Source organism: Lipotes vexillifer, unplaced genomic scaffold (assembly GCF_000442215.2).
Source record: "Lipotes vexillifer unplaced genomic scaffold, Lipotes_vexillifer_v1.1 scaffold395, whole genome shotgun sequence".
Lineage (NCBI taxonomy): Eukaryota > Metazoa > Chordata > Mammalia > Artiodactyla > Lipotidae > Lipotes > Lipotes vexillifer.
The window spans coordinates 6,229,556-6,251,251 of NW_006797390.1; the positions used below are offsets into that span (position 1 = coordinate 6,229,556).

At 52.8% G+C, this 21,696-nt stretch overlaps 1 protein-coding gene across 1 annotated transcript in view; it reads left to right on the forward strand.

The window, feature by feature from the left end:
* The first annotated feature begins 355 nt into the window (after positions 1-355).
* TSPAN11 (tetraspanin 11) overlaps positions 356-21,696 on the forward strand; it is a 65,041-nt gene continuing 43,700 nt past the window's right edge. The window contains 3 exon segments of the mRNA XM_007469515.1: positions 356-371; positions 2,766-2,834; positions 2,837-2,905. Coding sequence (XP_007469577.1) covers positions 356-371; positions 2,766-2,834; positions 2,837-2,905 — 154 coding nt within the window.

Consider the following 21,696-nt stretch of genomic DNA (forward strand, 5'->3'; position numbering starts at 1 on the left):
TGCCCCCCTTTCACAGCCCGAGGTGCGGGGAGGATGGCTGTCAGCTCCCCGCCTCCACTGGCTTCCCCGGACCAGCAGCCTGGTAAATGGGTAACGGCGCTCTCTGTGCTCAAATTTGAAAAGACCACGGTTGGGTTAGCTCAGGCCTCTGCTGCTTTGGCAAGTAACAGGAACCATGAGGCCCCACCGGTTGGATCCAGTTCAGGCAGCTTCGCCCCTGCTCTGGGCCAGGGCGGGACAGATGGGCTGTGTCGACTCTTGCTTTTTTCTCCAGTCCGGGGGGAGACCTTGACTCCCAGAGCCCAGGAAATGGAAAGCTGACGGCCCACAGGACTCTCAGAGGGACAGGGCTGCGATGGGGTCTTCCTTGTGTACGTGGGTCTGGGGGGAAGCGGGGAAGAAGGGGAGGCTCTTTGTGATCACACGGGCCGGTCCTTAGAGTCCCCGCACACCCCCACGGCCAGCTTCCCCCACTACCCTGCGGGGTTTGACGCCCCACTAGGCCCCCACTTGGGGGACAGGGAGACCTCCGGGAGGCCCGGGTAGGGTGTCTGCAAGCCGCCCGACTTGCATCCATCCATCCATGCCCCCTCCTCGCAGGGACCCCGGGGCCACCGCACAGCTGCCCTGACTCGGACTGGATTCGCTTCGTGCTCTCCGAACGGGAGAAAGGCCAACCCCAAACAAAGACGGGCGGCCGGCGGGGCGGCGGGAGAAGGAGCCCGGGTATTGGAGGGGCCGGGGGTGGGCGCTCAGGAGGCGGGGCGCGGCCGCAGGAAGTGCAGAGCGAGCGCGGGGCTGAGCGCGGCTGCGGTCCTCACCCGCTGGCCCTGCGGCCCCGCCCCGGCGCCGGCGGCCTTCGCTGCGGAGCCCGCGACCGGTGAGTGCGGGCGGGGGCGCGGGAGGGGGCCCGGCGGCCGCTCGGGGCTCCCGCGGGAGGGGCTGGGAGTTGCATAGCCGAGCGCGGCCCGGCGGGCCCGGGCAGCCGACTCCCGGGAGGATGGGGGCAGGATGGGGCGAGCAGGCACCGCTGGCTGCCGTGTTCCCATCCGTCCTCCGGAGACTGCCCGTCTGCCCTTAGTGTCTCGGGAGGGAGCTCAGGACCTCAGTGCGCGTCTGTGCCTCCTCCAAACGTCATTCTCTTTGTCCACCTGGACATCTGGTGGCTCTTACGCACGGGCCGGAGGTGACAGGCCCAGAGCCATCCTAACTAGAATGGGTACAGCCCTTGGTTCCGTACTCCCGGCAAGGGCTTGCCCAGTGTTGGCAGCTGGCGTGTCACAGGATCGTTTTCGGTGGGTCCGTCTGCCAGCCAGGGTGGTCCACAAGTTTCATGGGCGCATCTGTGCATTTGGGGGAACCCTGTCACCTGTGTTTCCTGCCTGTTCCTGTGCCTGCAGCTGGCTGGCTTGGTATGGAAGGACAGGGGGTGTGGAAGGTTCTAGGTGTATTGTTTTCACCAGCTGTAGGTTCACACACATGACTTGGCTGGAAATATGAAAGGGGCATCTCAAGCTGGGTCTCAGTTGCCGAGGGTGCGGGGGTGAGTGCTGGCCGTCTCAGCACATGGGCACCCACTGTGGGGCAGGGTGGCGTGGCGAGAAAAGGGAGCTCCTGGAAAAACCCCAGGTGTACTCTAGGGCCTAGGGTAGGTGGACGTGTGAGGAGAGACCTGGGTGGTATTCGGCCGGAGCGGGTGGTCTGTGGTTAGCTGTGGGCAGCTGGATTAGAGGTGGAGTTGGAGACCTGGGTTTGAACCAGAACTTGGTGGAGGGTCACCACGGCAGTAGCGTGTTCCCTGCGCCTGTCCCCCTGGGACTCAGTGCAAAATGGGACTAATGACTGCTGTCCTGCCCACCTCGGGAGGTGTCTGGAGGCTCAAGTTAGCTAAGCAAAGTGCTTTGACAGCAGGGAGGCTCCAGGGACAAAGGGTGAAGGCCAGGCCCACGGGCGTGCCCGATCGGGCTTTGGGGAATGCCTCGGGGGCCAGGTTTGTGGGCTGCAGCAGGAGCTGTCTTCATGCCGCTCCCTAGAATATTCCAGAGATAGGAGTGTCTGCCCGGTGCCGGGCCTCGATATCTTGGAGTGTGAGGTATTCGCAGGCCTGCCTGGTGCTGTCCCTTTGGTGTGGATGCTTCCACAGCACAAGAGGACAGCCGGCTTGGCAGGTCTTCAAATCATAGCCCTGGAGCAGCTCAGCTGTGCAGAGACCCTCCTCCAGGTGCACCGGGACCTTCACACCCACCGGCTGGCTTTTCTCTGCTTGTCACCACCACCAGAAGCAGTCAGGCCACAGTTCAGGCCAGGGAGATGGCAGAGGAGGGAGCTCTCTGTCCCTGGTCACCAGCCTCAGGGTTCCATCTTCTGGTCACAGGGCATCCTCTAGAACCAACGCTGTACCTGCTGAGGAGGGCGGGGAGGGTGTCAAGAGTCCTCACAGCCCCAGACACCGGGATGTGGTTGTGGTTTGTCACCCCTGGATGTCACCTGTCACCAAGGCTTCTTGGCTCGTAGTAGCTGCTTAGTAAAGAAGCCCTGGAAACCCGGGTTCAGTGCAGCTCGGCTTCCTACCCACTGTGTGACCTGGGGAAAGTCCCTTCACCTCTCTGGGTCTGTTTCCTCATTGGTCAAAATCAGCATCTTTCCAGATTATAGTTCTGATCTCAGCTCACATTTCCCGTCCTCAGAGAGGAGGTGACCCTCTATCCAAAGTGGCCACCTCCCACTTTGCCCAGTCACATTGCCCTGATCTGTTTCCTTCCTAGCACTCTCCGCACCATCTGAACCACTCTCAGCTGCATCCAGCCACACTGAGACCTTTGCCGAGGAGGGACCTCCTGTTACCTGCTGGCTCACCACGCCTGGAACCTAGTAGGTGCTCCAGAGAAGCTGTGTCAGAGAGTGAGTGAGTAACTCAATAAGGGAGATGGATGCGTGTCTTTCACATTGTGCTCCTGGGAGCTTGTGAGGGGGGAGCGGGCCCATAGGCAGGGCCCTGGGCTCTGCACACCCCAGCTCGGGACTGATGTGAGTTAGAGGCTGGCTTCCAGGTAGGACTTCCCTTGAAGAAAGGGCCCTCCCATTAAAATAAAACTAGAAAACTATTGCATCTGAAGACGATGGGGCCTTTTCAACTCCAAGTTGAAATAACAGTACTGGGACGGGGAGTAACGCACACTCAGCCTTCGGGGATGACCAAAGGCTGTGGTTCAGACACGCAGAGCTGTCATCCCATCAGCCATCACTGCTTGGCCGTGGAATTCATGATATGGTTTGCTTTTTTGCAACTGGTTTAATTTCCTGAGCTTTGGGTCAAGATTAGCGTGAAGAGGTTTCTTCATCAATGGGTATGCGGGGTTCTGGACCAGAAGGAAACAGTGGACATCACAGAGTGGACGGGAGACACGCTGATACTGGAGAGCTGCCTGTGTGGGGTTCCCGTCTGCCATCATCCTCCTTTGGGTGTGTCTCAGGCAGACTGCCCAGATGCACGTGTCTCTCCCCAGTAGTTTGCTCAGCCTGGTTTTTCTCAAGTAGTTGGTAGTGGAGGACGCCCTTCTCTCTGAGTGATTCCTGAGCCTGGAGAGCCAGGTGGATGGCATGCCACGCCCTATATTTAAGCAGCCATGGAAAACATCCCTCCTTTGTCGCTTCTTGTAAATTCATTTGTGAATGGCGGGGTGACTCCCCTGTCCGGTGCTGTGCCCAGGTTTGGGGCACAGAATACAGTTCATCACCACCTTTGCTAAACCCCAAGGGCTGGGCATCAGTAGTTCACCCAAGGACGGGGAAGGAGGTTGAGTTGTTTGTAAAGTTGTTTTAGGTGGCTGGTTGAGGAGAGAGACAGGGGCAGAAGTGGACAGAAGGGACTGAGCACAGGACAGAGCGCTTTGCTAATTCCTCTGACGGTTGACCTTGCTTCTTGTACGTGTCCCTGCTGGGCTGACTCTTGTGCGTTCCTGGGTCCAGAAGCTTTAACCTTCCAAGAGGGCACAGGCAGAGGGCAGAGCCAACAGAGGTGGTGGAGGGGGAAGAGGGGTTCGGGGCGGGGGTCAGTATTCTCACGTTCCCTGTGTGCCTGCCAGAGCCTTGGTCCTCCAGGCCTGAGAATAATAAAGACCCAGCCCTGACCTCCGAGCATCCAGTTGTGAAGGAGATGAAACTTAACTCCTAGGGGGAGAGGAGAGAACAGCTGAGTGCAGGCTGCAGCCGCGGTGGGGGGGGGGGGGCTCCCCCAGGCCACAGCTGGAGCTCAGAGAAGGGTCGGGAAAGTGCCAGGGGGCAGAGAGCCCAGGGCGGTCAGCTGTCCAGCCTGGAATCTGGACTCTGCCTTCTCCTGAGCGCCTTCCGTGACCTTTCCTGCTCTGTAAGCGGAGGAGACGGTCTCTAGGTCATAGCCTGGCTTCAGGTCCCCGAGGCTCCCCCGCCAGGCCAGCCCCGTCCCTTACCTCCTCTGGGTGCCCTTCCAACTGGGCCATTCCTCTCCCCACCTGGCTGCGAGACGAGCTGGCTGTATTCCAGAACTTCTCCCATCCGTGCTCACTGCCCCCCTCCTCGGGGGCTGTGCACATGGCCCTTCTTAAAGGCTTAAGGAGCTTTGCTGTCAAATACCAAGAATTCAAGACTTGAGGATGTTACAGAGGCTGAGGAAGTGTTACGGGAAGTTGCTCCGCTGGGTCCCTGATCTGCTGAGATCACGAGTAGGGAACTCAGACCCTCTCCAGTGGTAATGTGTGTTGACGGGGGGAGGTTAGCCCAAAGTGGTTCTAACCCTTGTCCTGACCTGTGGATTCTTCCTCTTGTTTTTAAACACGGACCCCATGTTTCGAAAGTTTTTTATCAGCCAAATTTCAACATAAATGAAAATTTGTTTCTCCATCTGAAAAAATTATTCAGAGCCACAAAACTGATAGGGATTCCCTCTCCAGTGCCCACCTTTCTGGTTTGTATCATTTACATTTTTTCAGAATCAGCTTATGTCATTTACTAACAGATTCTAGTGTGTTTAAAAGGCTCAGAAGGGAAAAAAGACAAAGGACAGGAGTGAGCTCTTTGTGTCAGTTTGCCTGAGGTCTGTCTGGAACCGATTGCAAAATTTTAATAAAAAAGCATTACCTATCCTGGTTGATCATGTAGAGTGGTAGCTGAACTCTGAAGCGTTTTTGACAGGTAAAAGCCCAAGTTTCTTGAAATATGGTAAAGAGATTTCCCTCTCAGAAGCCCCTTTACTAGACACGTACGAGGGTTCTGACGTTTGGAAAACAATGTCCCGTACCCGGGTTTCAGAATGGTGTACCTCACCCCTACTGGAGGATGGAAATTGACTTTCTTTTCCTGGCAACCAGCACGAAGCTGAGCGAGCAGTAGGAGTTCAGTAAATGTCCACTGGGCGGATATTTCAGAAGCACTCCTCAGTCATGCCTAAGTCCGTGCCTGAAGGAGAAATCCCTATGCCCGCGCCCTTAACTCAAAAAGCAGGAAAAAGTGCCTATAGGTACTAAAATACAAAGCTTTTTCCTTTCTTCCATGGCCTCTTTATTGACTTGTCATGATGTGGTTTTTTTTACTTGCTTTTTAATGACATTGTAAGTAAAGAAAAATTAAAATTTTGAATGATTTGCATGAATTTTACATTCGCCTTTATATTGTGCAACGCCTGTTTTAAATGTAAATAGATGAGCATTTCACTCATAAGTTGAATCACCAAAATGACATGATTCCTATTTCACAGCTCGTATGTGCACGTGTATTTTGTTCCTACCAGGACAGTAGACATGGGGCAAGAAACTAACTCAGGTGTTTTTGTTTCACTTCTTGATACACACACGTTCCATCAACACACACCACCTTTGGCCTAGTGGTAAAGGAGGGACAGAAGGAAAAAGGGAAAGGCTGTCCTTCCTTTCCTCCTGTGTCATCATTTTCAGTGTAAGTGGGTGAGTAATGCAGGAGGTAGCAGAAATCGGGAAAGACAGGCTATCAGGATGGCCCTTGGTTGTTGGTGTTTCTCAGAATGCACAGCTTTCTGTCGGCTTTGAATCAAGCTCTGGTTCCAGCAGGGAGCCTGGCCTCCCGGGCTGCTCTGTCATGGACGTGACTCCTTACCTGTACTCTCTCTGAGGCTTTCTGAACCCCGCGCATCAAGGATGCCCTGGAATTCTGTGCTCCCGGGGCATCAGGAACACCAGGTCAAATGCGGCATCGAGGAACAGTGGGTCCATATACTGTGTGTATCTCCCCAGCTCACATTCATGCCCACCGTCCCATGAGACTTCACTTACAAAACACAAGCTCAAAGATAAATCATTAAGAATTCTGAGATGGGGCTTCCCTGGTGGCGCAGTGGTTGGGAGTCCGCCTGCCGATGCAGGGGATGCGGGTTCGTGCCGCAGAGCGGCTGGGCCCGTGAGCCATGGCCGCCGGGCCTGTGCATCCGGAGCCTGTGCTCCGCAACGGGAGAGGCCCGCGTACCGCAAAAAAAAATAATAATAATAATTCTGAGATGAAACAGCCGAGCATTAAACCAGGCACAGGGCCCTATGAGGCTATACTCGTTTTTGGCCCAGGAAGCCAGCGAGGACCCTCATGTAGGTCACAGTTGTGGATGGTGGCCCAGTTAGGGCAGAACTAATCCTTTAAACAAGTGGGCTGGTTAAGTGCTCTCGGATCCCTGTTTGTGATATATATCTTTGGAAAATGCTGGAGGCTGCCATTTCCTTTCCAGGCCTCCACCCTCCTGCTTTAAATCATTTACATTTTTTAAAAGTCAGCTTAGGTCATTCACTAACAGGTTCTAGGGGTTTTTAAAGGTTCAGAAGAAAAGAACAAAGGAAAGGAGTAGAGGTGGGTGTTGTCCATTTCGTCTGAGGTCTGGAACAGATTGGAAAGCACAAAGCCTCTAGGAGTTCTGAGGCCCGTTTAGAGACGCTCACCAGCTGCTCCGGGTACGATTATTTTTATGCCCAAACTGAGCAGATAGGTTGGGACAGAGGAGGGAGTGGCCTAGTGACCAGGGACCCAGGGCTCTCAGGGTTAGAGAGGAGGGGGAGGGGGAGAAGGGGCCAGGTGCAGGTGCCACGTGACTCCACAGTTTGGAGTGGGTTTTGCACACACAGAGGCTTAGGGAAGCCAGGCATTTTATTCCAGAAGAAAGAGACTCCTCTGTCTGTGGGCAGAGAGGGTGAGACAGGAAGTTAGAACTAGGAGCCCTGGGAGAGAATGAAATACTCAGGAGGCAGTTTGCACTTTCTGACAGCTTTGAGCATGTCGCTGAGGGCTCTGAAGTTGCTGGAAACAGAAAGTTCCAAGCAAGCTCTAGGAAGCAGGTACTGGTACCGTGAGTTGGAGGAGGGTGGAAGGGAGCCCACCCGCCCACCCCCCTTTTTTTTAACATCTTTTTTGGAGTATCGTTGCTTTACAATGGTGTGTTAGTTGCTGCTGTATCACAAAGTGAATCAGCTATACATATACATATATCCCCATATCCCCTCCCTCTTGCGTCTCCCTCCCTCCCACCCTCCCTGTCCCACCCCTCTAGGGGGGGTCACAAAGCACCGAGCTGATCTCCCTGTGCTATGCGGCCGCTTCCCACTAGCTATCTGTTTTACGTTTGGTAGTGTATATATGTCCAGGCCACTCTCTCACTTCATCCCAGCTTACCCTTCCCCCTCCCCGTGTCCTCAAGTCCATTCTCTACGTCTGCATCTTTATTCCTGTCCTGCCTCTACCACCCCCCCCTCCCTTTTTAATGTAGAAAGAAAAACTGGGTTAGAAAGGAACAGTGATGATAACAAGTAAAAGATTAGCGGGAGAAACCATGTTTATATCGTACCTTTAGTTCCTTTGAATCGGTCTGCATTCTACCTTGGTTTTAATTTACTGTATGATTAATGCTGATTGTGAGTTGCTGTTTCCATCATTAGATTTAATAATTGCATAACGGGCTGTTCTCCAGGGCTCTGCAAACTGTTTTTGGATGACCTGCAAGCTGAGGATGATTTTTACCTTTTTTTTTTTTTTTTGCGGTTCGCGGGCCTCTCACTGTTGCGGCCTCTCCCGTTGCGGAGCACAGACTCCGGACGCGCAGGCTCAGCGGCCATGGCTCACGGGCCCAGCCGCTCAGCGGCATGTGGGATCTTCCCGGACTGGGGCATGGACCTGCGTCCCCTGCATCGGCAGGCGGACTCTCATCTCAACCACTGTGCCACCAGGGAAGCCCCAATTTTTACCTTTTTAAAGGACTGAAACAAACAAAAAACAAAGAACAACGTGCAGCAGAGGCCAGAGGCCTGCAAAGCCTGAAACATTTGAACTGGTCCCGTGCAAAAACTGTTTGCCGGGTCATAGCCATCAGCCCCAGGCTGTGATCGTGGACAGCTCAGCGCACCCAGGGCTCTGGATGTGGGCACCGCGGCTGGAGGGAAGCTTAGCCTCTGAACCAGGGTCTCTGGGCTGCTCCCCTCTGAGATCCCGACCGAGTTCACCTGGGGTGAAGCCTGGGAATGGCGGTTTTTTACATTCCTTGGCGGGAGGGGTGGGGAGGGTGTCCTAGTGCAGCTAAGGTTGAAAATCACTGCCCTAAGGCAGTAATTCTCAAAGCGAGGTCTTCGGCCTGCAGTGTCAACATCCCCCAGCTGGTTAGAAATGCAAAATTCTGGACCTCACCTGACCTGCCAACTCAGGAACTCTTGGGGGGAGGCGGGGAGCAAACTGTGTTTTAACCACAGCCCCCCCGGGGATTCTGATGCACCTCAAGTTTGAGAGCACAGCTCTTTGGCTTGGCCTTTCAAACCTAAACCTTCCTGTTTGCAGGCGAACGTCAGAGATGGTTAGGTGGAGAAGGCAAGACAGGAGGAAGCCAGCAGGAGGGGATAGCAAGGCCTCGAAGGTTATTTCAAGGCTGGACATAACTGTAGTTGTTATTTTATACACAACCAAGGCCCTGGGAGGTGAAATGGTTGCAGGAAGCAGAGCTTGGGACTAGAATAACACTACCACCTACAACAATCATGTTATCCTTAACAAATATCATGAATAGCAATTTTAGCTTCGGGCTCTATTTTTCATTACTACATATATGATTGTCATTTAGTACATTAACTTATAGAAGGTACCCATTTGGTAAATGCAGGGACTTAAGCACACTTCTGAGCTATCTTGAAATCATTTAAATGAACATTATACATGCCTGGGAAGTCGGAAGGCTGTATTGCTGACCATCACCTCATAACTGAGGGTGAATTCTGTTCTTCCAACCACTCCCTCAAGGGAAGGCAGATCCCCCCAGGATACTTTGCCCCAACAATGTAGCACATGGGGCATTTATTAAAATGTCATAGGGATTAGAACCTACTGATGTCCTGCTATGTGCCAGGCACTGTGTGAGGTTTTAACATACATTATCTCCTACAATCATCACAGTGCTGTTACCCCTATTTTATAGTTGTGAATGTTGAGGCACAGAGAGGTTAAAGACTTTCCCCAAATCCCGCAGCTAACAAACCCGGGGATGTCTGGCCTCAGGATCGGTGGCAGTGGAGGGGAAGCTTGCCCACAGTCAGGCATTATGTGGCATTTCAATAAATCTAAGCTGGTGAGCCTATGAACATGTAAAGCAATTATTCCCAGTTCTCCCAAGCCTTGCCCAGTGTCCTGGGTGTCCTTGGAAGGGTGTGAGTCCACCCAAAGGCTGGATTGCCGATGTGCCATCTTAGAAAGAATTCAAGGACCAGAGGCACACAAGCATCCAGAGATAAAGATTCCATCTGAGTTGTCAAAAATGCAGTTGCTCCCCACAGAGCTGGCTGGGTTCTTAAATTCCTCCTTCCTCATTTGGAAAGTTAGCAGCTAAATTGATAGACAAACTTTACATATTACATACTATCATCGCTATCAGTAGTAACAAGGCATCCTTTTAGAGTTTTCGCGTCTCCAGAGCACTATACGCTCCTTAGCTCCTGATGTCCGGGTATTGGTGGGCTTGGTTATGACCAGAGGCAGCAAGAGCTCAGAGATCATGACCGTGGGGCAGCGCTGTGAGTCTATAGCTCCCCCCAACCCCCAAACTAGGACTGAGGACCAGAGATATGGGTTTGAGTCCCAGCTCTTACCCAGTGAGAGTGGAGAAATGGCCTCCACCCTCTGGGCCTCCCTGGCCGACACGTGAGGGTGAACTGGTGTCTAAGAAGTCTCTTCTCCACCTTCTAGACCTGGGACATGCAGGCAGCTTTCCAAACCTTGGGAGCAATGGATAGTGTTGCTCCTGGTGATGATGTAATTGGTACCCGATTAGGGAGCCGATGTGGGCAATAGCTAGGATGTTCTGATGCCAAGTCCGTTTCTATAACATCCTCCCTCTGGAACTCATGGAACTACAGTTCTTTTTTGGAAAGAATTAGGGTAACAGTGCGGGGGTTGCTGGTTAGTTGCCATGTGAGTACATTATTTCCTTGCCCAGAAAGGTCAAGTATCTCTAAAAAGACAAGTTTCTGTATGCTTGGCTCTCCTGCAGGGGGAAGATTCTAATACTTTCCAAGGCAGGGGGAGGTTTCTAAGTCCATAGAAAATATGTTTTCACAGACCTGGGATGAAGAAACATGGTTTATTTATCAGGGAGCTTAGCAGCTTCCAAACTCTCTTTGATAAATTACATCATCTCCTGGACTTAAGACCTAGCAGATTTACATCCAAGACCCAAAGTGAAAATTGGAGTTTAGAATTGGATGCGTGAACGTCCTCTCCCGCAGCCTTGCACACACACGCACATAGATCCAGCATCCGTGTGCTCTGGCAGAAAACAAGCTGAGGCGGGGTCTGGATACCCAGGACACCTGGCTTCCTCCCCAGCTTGGCCCACGGGGTCTCTGAGCCTGTGTCTAAGACACAGCCCTTCCCGTAGGAGTTCATAGTTCAGGTCTCATCTGTACCTACCCAAAGAAGGAACCTTAACCTTTTTGTGGCGCAAAGTCATAAACCCCTTTGGGGATGTGCTAAAACCTATGGGACCCCAGCACGTAAATGGTAACGTTTTTCCATACAGTTTCCGGGGCCTCCACGTTATAACTCCTTGGAAGGAGTGGTCTTTCGGGCTCACTTCTCAGCCACGGTGTCCTGCTCCAGAGACAAGACAGGCACTGTTTTGAAAGCAAATGAGAAATTGTACCAATCCTCATCTCTGGGAACAGAGATGAGTTTTTGTGTCATTTGGGCTTTTTTTTTTTTTTTTAATTTCCCAATGCCTGGAAAGGAGTATCTGTGACTTTCTGACTCCCAGGAGCAGGTTGTGAATGTCCGTAAGCCAAAGTCACGTGCACCGTGATATAGGCTTCCACAGGGCCCCTCCTGCCCGCCAGAGCATCCCCCATGCAGCCTGGCTAGTCCCTTAGAGCCACAAAGCCTTCAAACCGCTATCAATCGTCCCCTCGATGGAGGCGCTGCTGCTGCTGGTGTGATGGGGGAGGAGGGGCAAGCTGCGCTTCACCCACACTTCCTGGCCTTCACGGTCACTCTCTCAGAGGTCCGCACCCTCTTACCCCTGGAGGGCGGAGGGGGAGACTGGCTCAGGTACTTGAGTGACCTACTCAAGGTCACACAGCTGGTACGGGTGACTAACGTTAATTTTCCCTCCGTGTACGTGAAAGCCCAAACCAAACATCAGAGAACCATGCTGGGGGCGGGGGTAGCAGTGTCGTCAGGGCGTCCGTGTCCGGGGACTTGGGTCCCCGAGTCAAGCCTGGTGGCAAGTCCTTGTTGAGTCTGAGGGCTGGGACCATTGTTAATGGGCCCCGATTGTTTCCTGCACCATCTAGACCAGTGGTCCCCAACCTTTTTGGTACCAGGGGCTGGTTTCATGGAAGGCCATTTTTCCATGGCTGGGGTGGGGGTCGGGGGGCTAGTGGATGGTTCAGGCCGTGACGCGAGCGGTGGGGAGTGGCAGGTGGACGGTTCAGGCGGGGATGCGAGCGATGGGGAGCGGCAGGTGACGCTTCACTCGCCCGCCCGCCCGCCACTCACCTCCCACTGTGCAGCCCAGTTCCTAACAGGCCACGGCCCCGGGGGGTTGAGGACCCTTGCTCTAGACTACGCGTGTCTTACCCCCTTCCCTGCTGAGTACCCACAACAGAGGAAGTGCACCCTGGTCCTTAAGAACAGCATCACCCCCAGTCCCTCTAGCTCCTGTGTGAGTCCCGAATCCAAGCTTGGGATGCCCATGGGCCCAGAGTGTCCCCCGCTTCTGCCAGGCTCACTGGGGGGCTGTGGATGTGGGGGGGTTCCCTCCACTCTCAGGGTCACGTTCACCCAGCCCTTCTGACCTTCTATGATTTCTACAAGGCACTAGCACCCGGGTGTCGGCTGGACCGCCGGTGGGTGGATGGCGGAGTAAGGGGAAGACCTGCTTCCGATGCTTCCAGCCTAACCCTGCGCCAGAGGGGCTGGAGCAGAACCGCCTGGCTGGCATCTCTGGCCACCACCTCCTCTGGGCCTGTGTGTGGTTGGCAGCCTTTTTGTGCGGCCCTGGTCACATGGCCTCAGGCCCCAAGGTCCCGGTACAGCTTCCAAAGACCCAGCCCAGGCTCTAGCTCCCAGGCTGAGTCCAGGGCCTGGACAGTGTGAGTCAGATGCACTGGGAGCCGCCGTGGGGGGAGAGAAGGGGCCAGTCCTCCTGACCCGGGGTCCCCAGGCCCAAGCCGGGGGCACAGAGCAGAGCAGAGCAAGAGCCTCCTGGCGGAGATGCTCTCACCATCAGCTGGGAGCTGGGCATGAATCAGCGAAGCCTGATGCCACGGCCCAAACTGGAGAGCAGCCCACCTAGTGAACCGGCCTGGCAGGACCCAAACTAGGACGTGCTCCTGGGGGGCCGGCACTAGGAGCCTGGGCAGGACGACCTGCCACGCTGTCTGGGAGACGGGAGAGCAGCACGGGGAGTGGATGAGGGGGTGGATTTGTACTTCAGACTGGCTCGCGTGCCCTCCAGTGAGTTTCCTTGTCTGTGGGCTGGGGACGCTAAGAGCACCGGCCTCTCCGTCCTGCTGAGAGCTGCTCACCCACTGGCCTTATTATATATCTGTGCAAGTGACCTAAGATGGTGACAGTGGTAAAGTTTATGTTACGTGTATTTTGCCACAATAAAAAAAGAAAGAGAAAAAGTAGGGTGGGGTTGAGGCCAACGGGGACCATCACAAGCCGAACCATCTATCAAGTGAAAGACTTCTCAGATGATCTCGGAGGTCACTTTAAGTTCTAAAAATATCTTCTGGGTCTATGATACAGATTCCTGGGATTTAGACACCCCCCGCCCCCAGCTCTTCGCTGGCTCATCTGACCATGGACGGTGCAGGGTGGCTATGGAGTTAAAGAATACAGAAGCTCAGGCCTGCATGGTCTCAGAAAGCGCTAGAGCGGGTTTCTTTGTGGTTTGGGCTTTAGGGAGAGTGGGGGAGGGAAGACAGTGATCAAGTGAGCTTGAATGGGGGAAGGGGGCTTAACACACCCCTGCTGCCAGAGAAGCTGCAGTTTATCTGTTTTATATGTTGAGGTTCTACCAGAAAATTTACTTAAAAGAATGCCCTGTTAGAACACCAGCGTCCTCATTGCGTAGATAAAGGCACTGAGGCACACAGAGGGGCAGTGACCTGCCCAAAGTGCTGGTGCATAGCAAGGGACACCCTGAATTAGATCCCCTGGGCCCTGCCCTCCCCCGTCTGCCGATGCCTCTGTAAACACCACACCGTGTCCATTAGTGGACATTCCTAGCATCACTCTCTTTGCGAATCACGGGAAGGGAGGACAGCCCTCGGCGCCTGTCCCTCGCCTGGGGTCCGAGACGTGAGTTTTCCCCAACCCAATCCCCCTCGTGCTGAGCACCAGCCTTCCCTGGGGGTCATGGCCAAGCAGCCCCCCGCTCCTGCACAGGGCCTCACGCGTGTGTCTCCACGTGGGTGATGAAAAGAGCAGCTCTTTGTCGGTAGAAAGCTTAATCCATTCATTCAAAAAGATCAGGGAAATTATAATATAGATCCATCTCTGAGTGTGGGAAAAATTATAGACTGTTTTCTTCGCTATAATTAAGCTGGTTTTAGTGGGAGCAGTAAGTACATCTGACAGCAGTGCATTGTTCTTTTTAAAGGTACTTTTGAGACCCAGTGTATCAGAATTAAAACCCTGCGGTCTTAGTTCAGAGCGGCGGTGATTTTCCTTGGTGGGTTTAGGGTCTCACGTCTCATCATCAGCCTCCACTGCTCCCCTAGCCTGGTCCACCTGTGCAGGCCGTGGTGGCTGCAGAAGGACTGGATGAGGACGTGAGGCTTCAGACCTTGGTGGTGAAGAGAAGGGGATCTGGCGATAATTTGATTCAGGGGAAGATGGGAGACCTGGGAGAGAGTATGCATGGCGATTTGGTCTAGTTTGGGAATCGTACACCTGAGATTGCATCCTGGCTCTGTGTGTGTCCGATCAAGGAAGAATTTGCTGCCCCTAGAGGTGGACTTGGAACAGAATTTTTTTCTTCTTTTTCAATGGGATGTCATACAGAGAAGACTCTGACCCCTAGGATACAATTCAGTTAGAGGCAAGGCTGAATGGCTGTATCAGACACCTGACAGGACAGTGGCTTAAGAACAAAATGTCTTTTTCTCTCTTGGAACGGTCCAGGGCAGGCAGGCTGTCCTGCTCCACGAGGTCCTGCAGGGATCTTCTCTCTCAACCATCCCCAAGCACAGTGTGTGGTCCCCAGACCAGCAGAATCAGCATATCCCCTGGAAGCTTGTTGGAAAAGCAAATGACCAGGGTGGGGCCCCGGAGGGGGGCCCAGAAACCTGTGTTTGTAGAAGCCTTCCAGGGGATTCTAATAGACTCTACAGTTAAAGAACCATTGCTCTGAGGGGCTGTCCTTGTCTGCGTGGTTGAACCTGGGTTTCAGGCACATCTGTGGCCCAGCTCTTGGGAGGGGGGAAGATTGTGGAGATGTGCAGGGGCAGTATTTTAAGGCTCAGGCTTGGGAGTAGCATTTCTACTCACGTTCCTTTGTCAATAACTACTACACAGCCAGATACAGCCGCTTAGACGGTTGGGGAATGTAGCCACGGGTTCAGTGGCCACGTACCCAGCTCCAACTCCATTATAATGGAAGGAGGGGAGGACAGCTTTTGCTCGAACACTAGCCGTCTTGACTACCTGGTGAATCAAACTAAAGTAAGTTTCAATGCACCGCTCCTCCTCTAGAAAAAGGGGGAGGTTATCTACCTACAGGTCACAGTTTAGTTTGTATGTTTAAAAGGATCCATGGGGTGGGGAGTAGTCAGGTGTACCAGCCCCCAAATGTCTTCCCACCCTCACTGCCCACCCTCACGGGGCTTGGGCAGCCCAACCCTGAGATACCCACCCCACCTGCCCACCCACTGTATATTGTGCTGCCCAGTCCCTGCTTGGCGACTGCCAGTAAAAGGATTTCACCCAGCTGGGCCCTTGAGAAGGAGGGCACCCAGGTTTGGCAGGGAAGGATGGGTGGTAAGGAGCCTGGTTTACTGGAAAGGAGAGAGAGAAGGCAGGTAAGCAGCTTGTTAAGTGAGCAGCCGTGCACACCTGCTCAGTCCCAGGGCAGCCGCTCGTGGGGACTCTGATGTGTGCAGCCCCCCTGGAAGTTGGGTGAAGCTCTGTCTGTGTCTCACCCCCACGTCCCACCCTCTGCTGAGTCCCAGCAGCCTGGGCTCTGGGGACTTCCTGCTGCCACTGTTCCTTGCCTTACAGATCCTGAGCTCGCCCTGAATGGGCCACCTCTGAACCTCTATCCTTGCTGTGCAAGGCTTCTCGGGAGGTGTGTCCATGCTCCGAGGACCAGACTTGGACAGGAAGGTCAGCTCTGGATGGAGGCGACTTCTCTCCTCCCCTCTAAGCCTACGGGGAGCTCAGACCTGAAGGGCCCTGACCTTGACGTCCCTGACACCGCGACCTGATTTTTCGGTGTGCCAGGGGAGCCTCAGCCTCCTTGTTTATAACATAGAGGTGATAGCACCGGCTTTGCTGAGCCGTTGAGACAGTTAAAGACCTGGCCCCAGTGAGGGGCCCACCGCTATTCACTGGCCGAAGTTACAGGGGGCTGGGGTTTGGGGACTGCCGGCCAGAATCTGGGCGAGGCGCCGGAGCTGGAGATGGCTTCTCTGTGCTCTCAAACATCTTGTCTCCATGAGTGGGAAAGCATACGTTTCTGGTGCAGAGCAGAACGACCTGCCTCCCTCGGGTCTGGCATTTGTTTATTTAATGAGCTACTTTCAGACCCAGCGCGTGCACGCGCCTCCGCGATGCTGAGCCTTCTGTAGGAGGAGGGGGAGGAAGCCAGTGTGTTCTTCGGCCCTGAGATCCCACTGGGGGGGCCCTTAGGGGCTGTGGGCTTTCCCAGCCTCAGCTGGAGAGCCATCCCTGAGGGCTGGAGCCAGCACAGGGAAAAGAGGGCGCATGGGGGTCGGAGAAGGGGCTGATGCTCCTTCATTTTCAAAGCCTGTAGTTTCTTCTGAGGTCGGGCTTCTCTAGGGAGTACCTGTATGTCCAGGTGTTTCCCCGCAGTGGACCTGTCCTGGTCCCATTTCTGCCTCATTTGTATTATTTTCAGAAGGGTTTTTCTACTTCGATGTACTGTGGACATAGGTCTGTGTTTCTCACCTGGGGCTGGCCTTGAAAGATGAGGGGAAGAAGACGGTGGCATGGAGAGGACAGAGAAGGTCCGTGGGTGGCTTGGGCAGGACGTCCCAGGAGGCCTGTTGGGAGGTGCTGAGCCTGTGCTGAACCATCCACGCGAAACGTCCTCCACACTCGCGTGCATCGGGCCGTAGAAAGGATGGTGTAAGTTTTGCTTCTCTCCTTTTCATCACCGCTGACCCAGGTGTCCTGGGGAACTTGTGAGAAATATTTCTATAACTCTTAGAGCGTGCAGGGGCTTTCACATGGCTCTTTGGTGCATATGTTCATCCATTCATTCATTCATTCCCTATCCCGTGACACCCTCGGGTCAGGTGCCGAGGGGCATGCTTAGGATACAGGCTGAGCTCAGAACCACAGCAAATGCTGTGGTTAAGGGAAACACCTTATGCTTCTCAGTAGGGTTGGTGACCCTGAGTGTCAGAGCATGTGGGTTGGAGAAACCTATAGTGTGCGGAGGGGATCGGGGCAGAAAGAGTCAGGGGCTCGAGAAATATTGAATACTGTTGACACCCAATTTAAGATAGTGGTGAAGAGCCAGGACTGAATGAACCTCCAAACCGGAATCTTTTTTTAAGTGAAAAGGCCACTGCAAATAATCATGCCAAGACAATAGGTGTGAACCGGGGCTGTCCAGAGAAACTGGCATTGGGTGGGCAAAGTGGAGCATATGGTCCCTCCGAGAAGAGTCCACTTTAAAGCCAGTCTGCATGACTCTGAATCCCACCCGCTCCTTACTGACAGCCTGGCCCAGGCAGGCTCTATAACCTTTGTCTCCCTTTCCTCATCTGTCACGTGGGGTGATGCTCATGTCTGCTCATGGGGTTACTAGGAGAATTAAAAGAGGGGACCCTACCAAAGGGCTTAGGACCATACCTGACATGTGGTACATGATCAATAAGTATTGGCCCTTGTTATTTGTAGGCACACGATCATACACATGGAGCCTCAGGTGATGCAGAAATTACGTGCCAGCAGTAAGTCCTGCAATGGAGTTGCAACTTTACCCATCTCAGTAAGGGAGATAGAGTCATTGCAGTTTTATAGCTGAGAAAAACCGAGGCCCAAAGTCACAGAGCAACTTAGAAAACAGAAATGGGACAAGAACCCAGGTCTCTGGATGCCAAGCCCAGCCCTCCTTAAATCCTGCATAGGAACAGAGGGGTTATGAGAAGGGAGGGAATGGGTAGGGGCGACATCCTTCACTCTCTGGGCTTAATGACCTCATTAGCCCTGCTTTGATGGCAGAGGGCTAGCCATGCTATCCCATGGAGCCCCACCCACAGACCCCCTAGGCAGCAGCCCTCCTCTGGAGCCCCTTCTCCCACCCCACAGAGGATGTTTCTTTCACAGCATCTTGCCGAGTTGAGAACTGAGTTGAGATGCTTAATGTTCACCAAAACCCTTGCCTTTTTCCCCTTTCTTTTTTTTTCAGTAGGAATATATGTTTTAACGACATAATTAACAAAACTGGAGAGTATGCACTCTTTTCAACACACATGGAACATTCACTGAAAGAAACGATTTTCTCGGCCATAAAGCAAGTCTCAACAAATTTCAAAGGACTGAAATTATACAGAGCATATTCTCTAGCCACAGTAGAATAAGCCAGAAATCAACAAGAAAAACACAACTAAAACATTCTCCAAATGTTTGAAAAATCAAGCAACATACATATAATCTTGGATCAAAAAAGAAACTGCAGTGAGGATTAGAAAATACTTTGAAATGAATAGTGAAAATATGACAAATTAAAATGTGCAGAAAGCAGCCAAAACAGTACTCAGGGGGAAATACATAGCCTTAAAATGCATGTGTTCACTTTGAAAAAGATCATCAAGCTATACACTTAAGATCTCTGTGCTTTACTCTATATTTATTAAACTTCAATATTAAAAATTTAGAAAAACAGGAAATCATCCGATTTAACAAATTCACACTAAAATACAACAAATGAGTGATAACTTTCATCTATATCTACCTTTTAAGAAGAAGGTATAGAAAAAATGATTTTTGCCACACTTTCAAGTGAAATGCCAGTACAAACTGGAAAATTTCAGATGACCAATGTAGGAGAGTTTAGAAGACTTTCAAATGAAACTTAGACCAACCCATCTAGCAGAAGGTTATACAAAAATTGCATTTTAGAGACACATTTGGGTGAAACAGAACTTAGAAAGGGAGGTATTGATGAATGATAAAAAGAAAGAGGAGACTAGGAAAAATAATGTCCAAATATATATTTTACAGTTTTATACTTAAACATGGTAAATAGACACCTACATGGGGTCAACTGCACTATTTCTAGGATAACCCTTGGTAAAGCTTCCCTGCAGCTCTCAGTTGCCTTCTGATGTATAATCTCAAATTGATTTCCCTGTAATTCTATAGAGAGTATAATTCTTTATCATTCTTACCTTACCTTCTTCCACGACTGGTTCGTTGATGGGTTCTCATGATTTTGAGGCTAATCTCAAGATTAGCCTTAGTTAAATATTATTAATATTTGTATCCGCCCTTCTTTTAAAATGACTGTCCTGTCGGAACCAATCTACTTTTTTAAAGTAAGGTCTTGATCTTCTGCAGTTGAATTTTTCCTGGTCACCTGGGGACAAGGTCTCCTGTCATGGCCATCTGAGTGGAGTCCACTAGTACGCAAGTGGGCTTAGATACAGAGGCTTTGAGACTGTATCCCCAACGATCGGATACATGGCCTCTGGCTGATGTATTCTATAGAGTTACTCACACCTCCTTCATTCAAGGACCTCTTGGGGGTTGGTTGTAATAATGCCTTTACCCCGGCACGGCACTGAGGCTGTAAAAACCAGTACACACAGTTCTTGCAAATTCATCAGCCCATTTGATCCTCACAACCAACCTGCAAGGGAGGCAAAGTTGGACCAGCATCAGCTCCATTTCACAAAGGAGGAAGCTGAGGCCCAGAGGTGCTGTGACTTGCCCAGGGTCACGCTGCTGTAGGTGACAGCTGGTATTCACACCAGGATCTTCTGACCCACTGACTAGAACTGTTTTTGTTTGTTCCCTCATTCTTTTCATAAGCACTGGGGAAGCCCTCATTTCATGGGTCAGACAGATTTTTCTAAAAAGGACCCAGGAAAAACAGCAGAGGGTGATACTCGCCTACAGGCAGAACCTCCAAAGACTCTTTGTATGTATAAATGTAGAGAGTCAGAAAGCAGCGAAACCAGCTGCCTCAGGTTCTGAGCACAGCCCTGACTAATTCACTGAATGCATGTTGGCACCTGCAAATGAAGCAAAAAATAGTCCCGTACTTAGGAAAACATGAGTCTCTGGGGATAAAGACTAAGAGTTCTTGGTGCTGAGGGGTTTTTTAATTTATTTTTTTTGCGGTACGCGGGCCTCTCACTGTTGTGGCCTCTCCCGTTGCGGAGCACAGGCTCCGGACGCGCAGGCTCAGCGGCCATGGCTCACGGGCCCAGCCGCTCCGCGGCATGTGGGATCTTCCCGGACCGGGGCACGAACCTGTGTCCCCTGCATTGGCAGGCGGACTCTCAACCACTGCGCCACCAGGGAAGCCCCTCAAAATCCTATTGGTGGCGATGGAGACAGGAGACCAGCTCCCTGTCCTGCCACTAATCTGCAGTGTGACTTTGGCCCCAGTGTGTCACCCCTACCCCACCCCCCAGAGCCCGGCTTCCTCGGTTCTCAAAGGGGTAGAGTCAGGGATGCTTCCCCTTCAGCTGTCCCATTCAGCGGCCCGAGGAAGCCTCCCTTCTCTGACCCCTGCAGAGGGACTCTCCACCCACCAGGAATAGGGTCTCAGGCACGTGGAAATTAAACAGAGGGGCAGGAGGGCAAAGAAGGGGCACACATGCGGGGATTTTGCAACCAGGGTTCACTTGAAGCCTAAATTCAGTTACAGGTTAAGCCACTTCGACTGTTTTTTCCTTTCCACCTCTTTGACCGTCACACAGACCTGGTCTCTCGTTGACCAAGAACCCAGAGGAGGAAAGTGGCACTTATTTAACTGAGGGGGAGGGGGGAGCTAGTTTTTCCACAGCAGATATACTGGCTTTGTTTTTATTTTAGAAACACCAAGCTACCCCCTCCACCCCTGAGTATGGGGCAGTCCGCCCTTAGGGAATGAAGAGGCAGGGCACCCGCAACCTGAGCTTGTGCTAACCGGAGCAGGCAGAGAATAAGAGGTTGGTGAGAGCCCAGGAGTAGAGAGCGTGTGGGTTGGGGGGAGGGAAAAGTCACACCGAGTGAGGCCAACAGGATTGACCCCTGGCCCCTGACCTGACCTTCTAGGCTTTTCTGCAGCCGCAGTATCCAACCTCTGCTCATGCTGTCCCCTCTGGCTGAGCAGCCTCCCCATGCAGAAACCCTGCCTGTCCTCAAGGACCAGGTTTAATGCCCCCCACTCCTCCCCCATCGCAATCTGGCAGGATCCATGTGCTTCCTCTGAGCCACTGGCAGGGTCTGGAGGTTATATGTGTGCCTGCACCCCAGCCCCGTGGCTGCTGTCAGCTCCTTAAGGGCGAACTCCAGGGGTTCTAAGTACAGCTCCTGGCACACGGTGGGGACTCGATGCGTGTCTGTTGAATGAGCAAAGGATGCAGCTGGCCCAGGGGCCGACAGAGCCTCGTATCTATACGGTCAGGTCCCAGGCACCCGCCTGCCCTCTGCTACCCTCACCCAGACCCCAGCGTGGTCCACTCTGCTCTGGTCTCTCCCTCTGGCTGAGCCCTGCCCTGCCCACCGGGACTTCGGCACATCCGGCCAGCCAACGGGGTTCTGCCTATGTGTCCCTCATCTTCTCTGCACTTAGAGGTTCATTCTCTCTGGGAGGGAGTGAGGTGGCGAGAAACCATAGAAGAGACGATGCCCCCCAGGTCTCAGGGCCCATAATTTTACATATCTGGCCTGACACGGTCCCCAGATCCATCCTTCACCATCACGGCATTTGAGGCAGCCTTTCTGAGATGTCCTACAGCACAGGCCCCTAGGCCTGCTGGCTCTCCC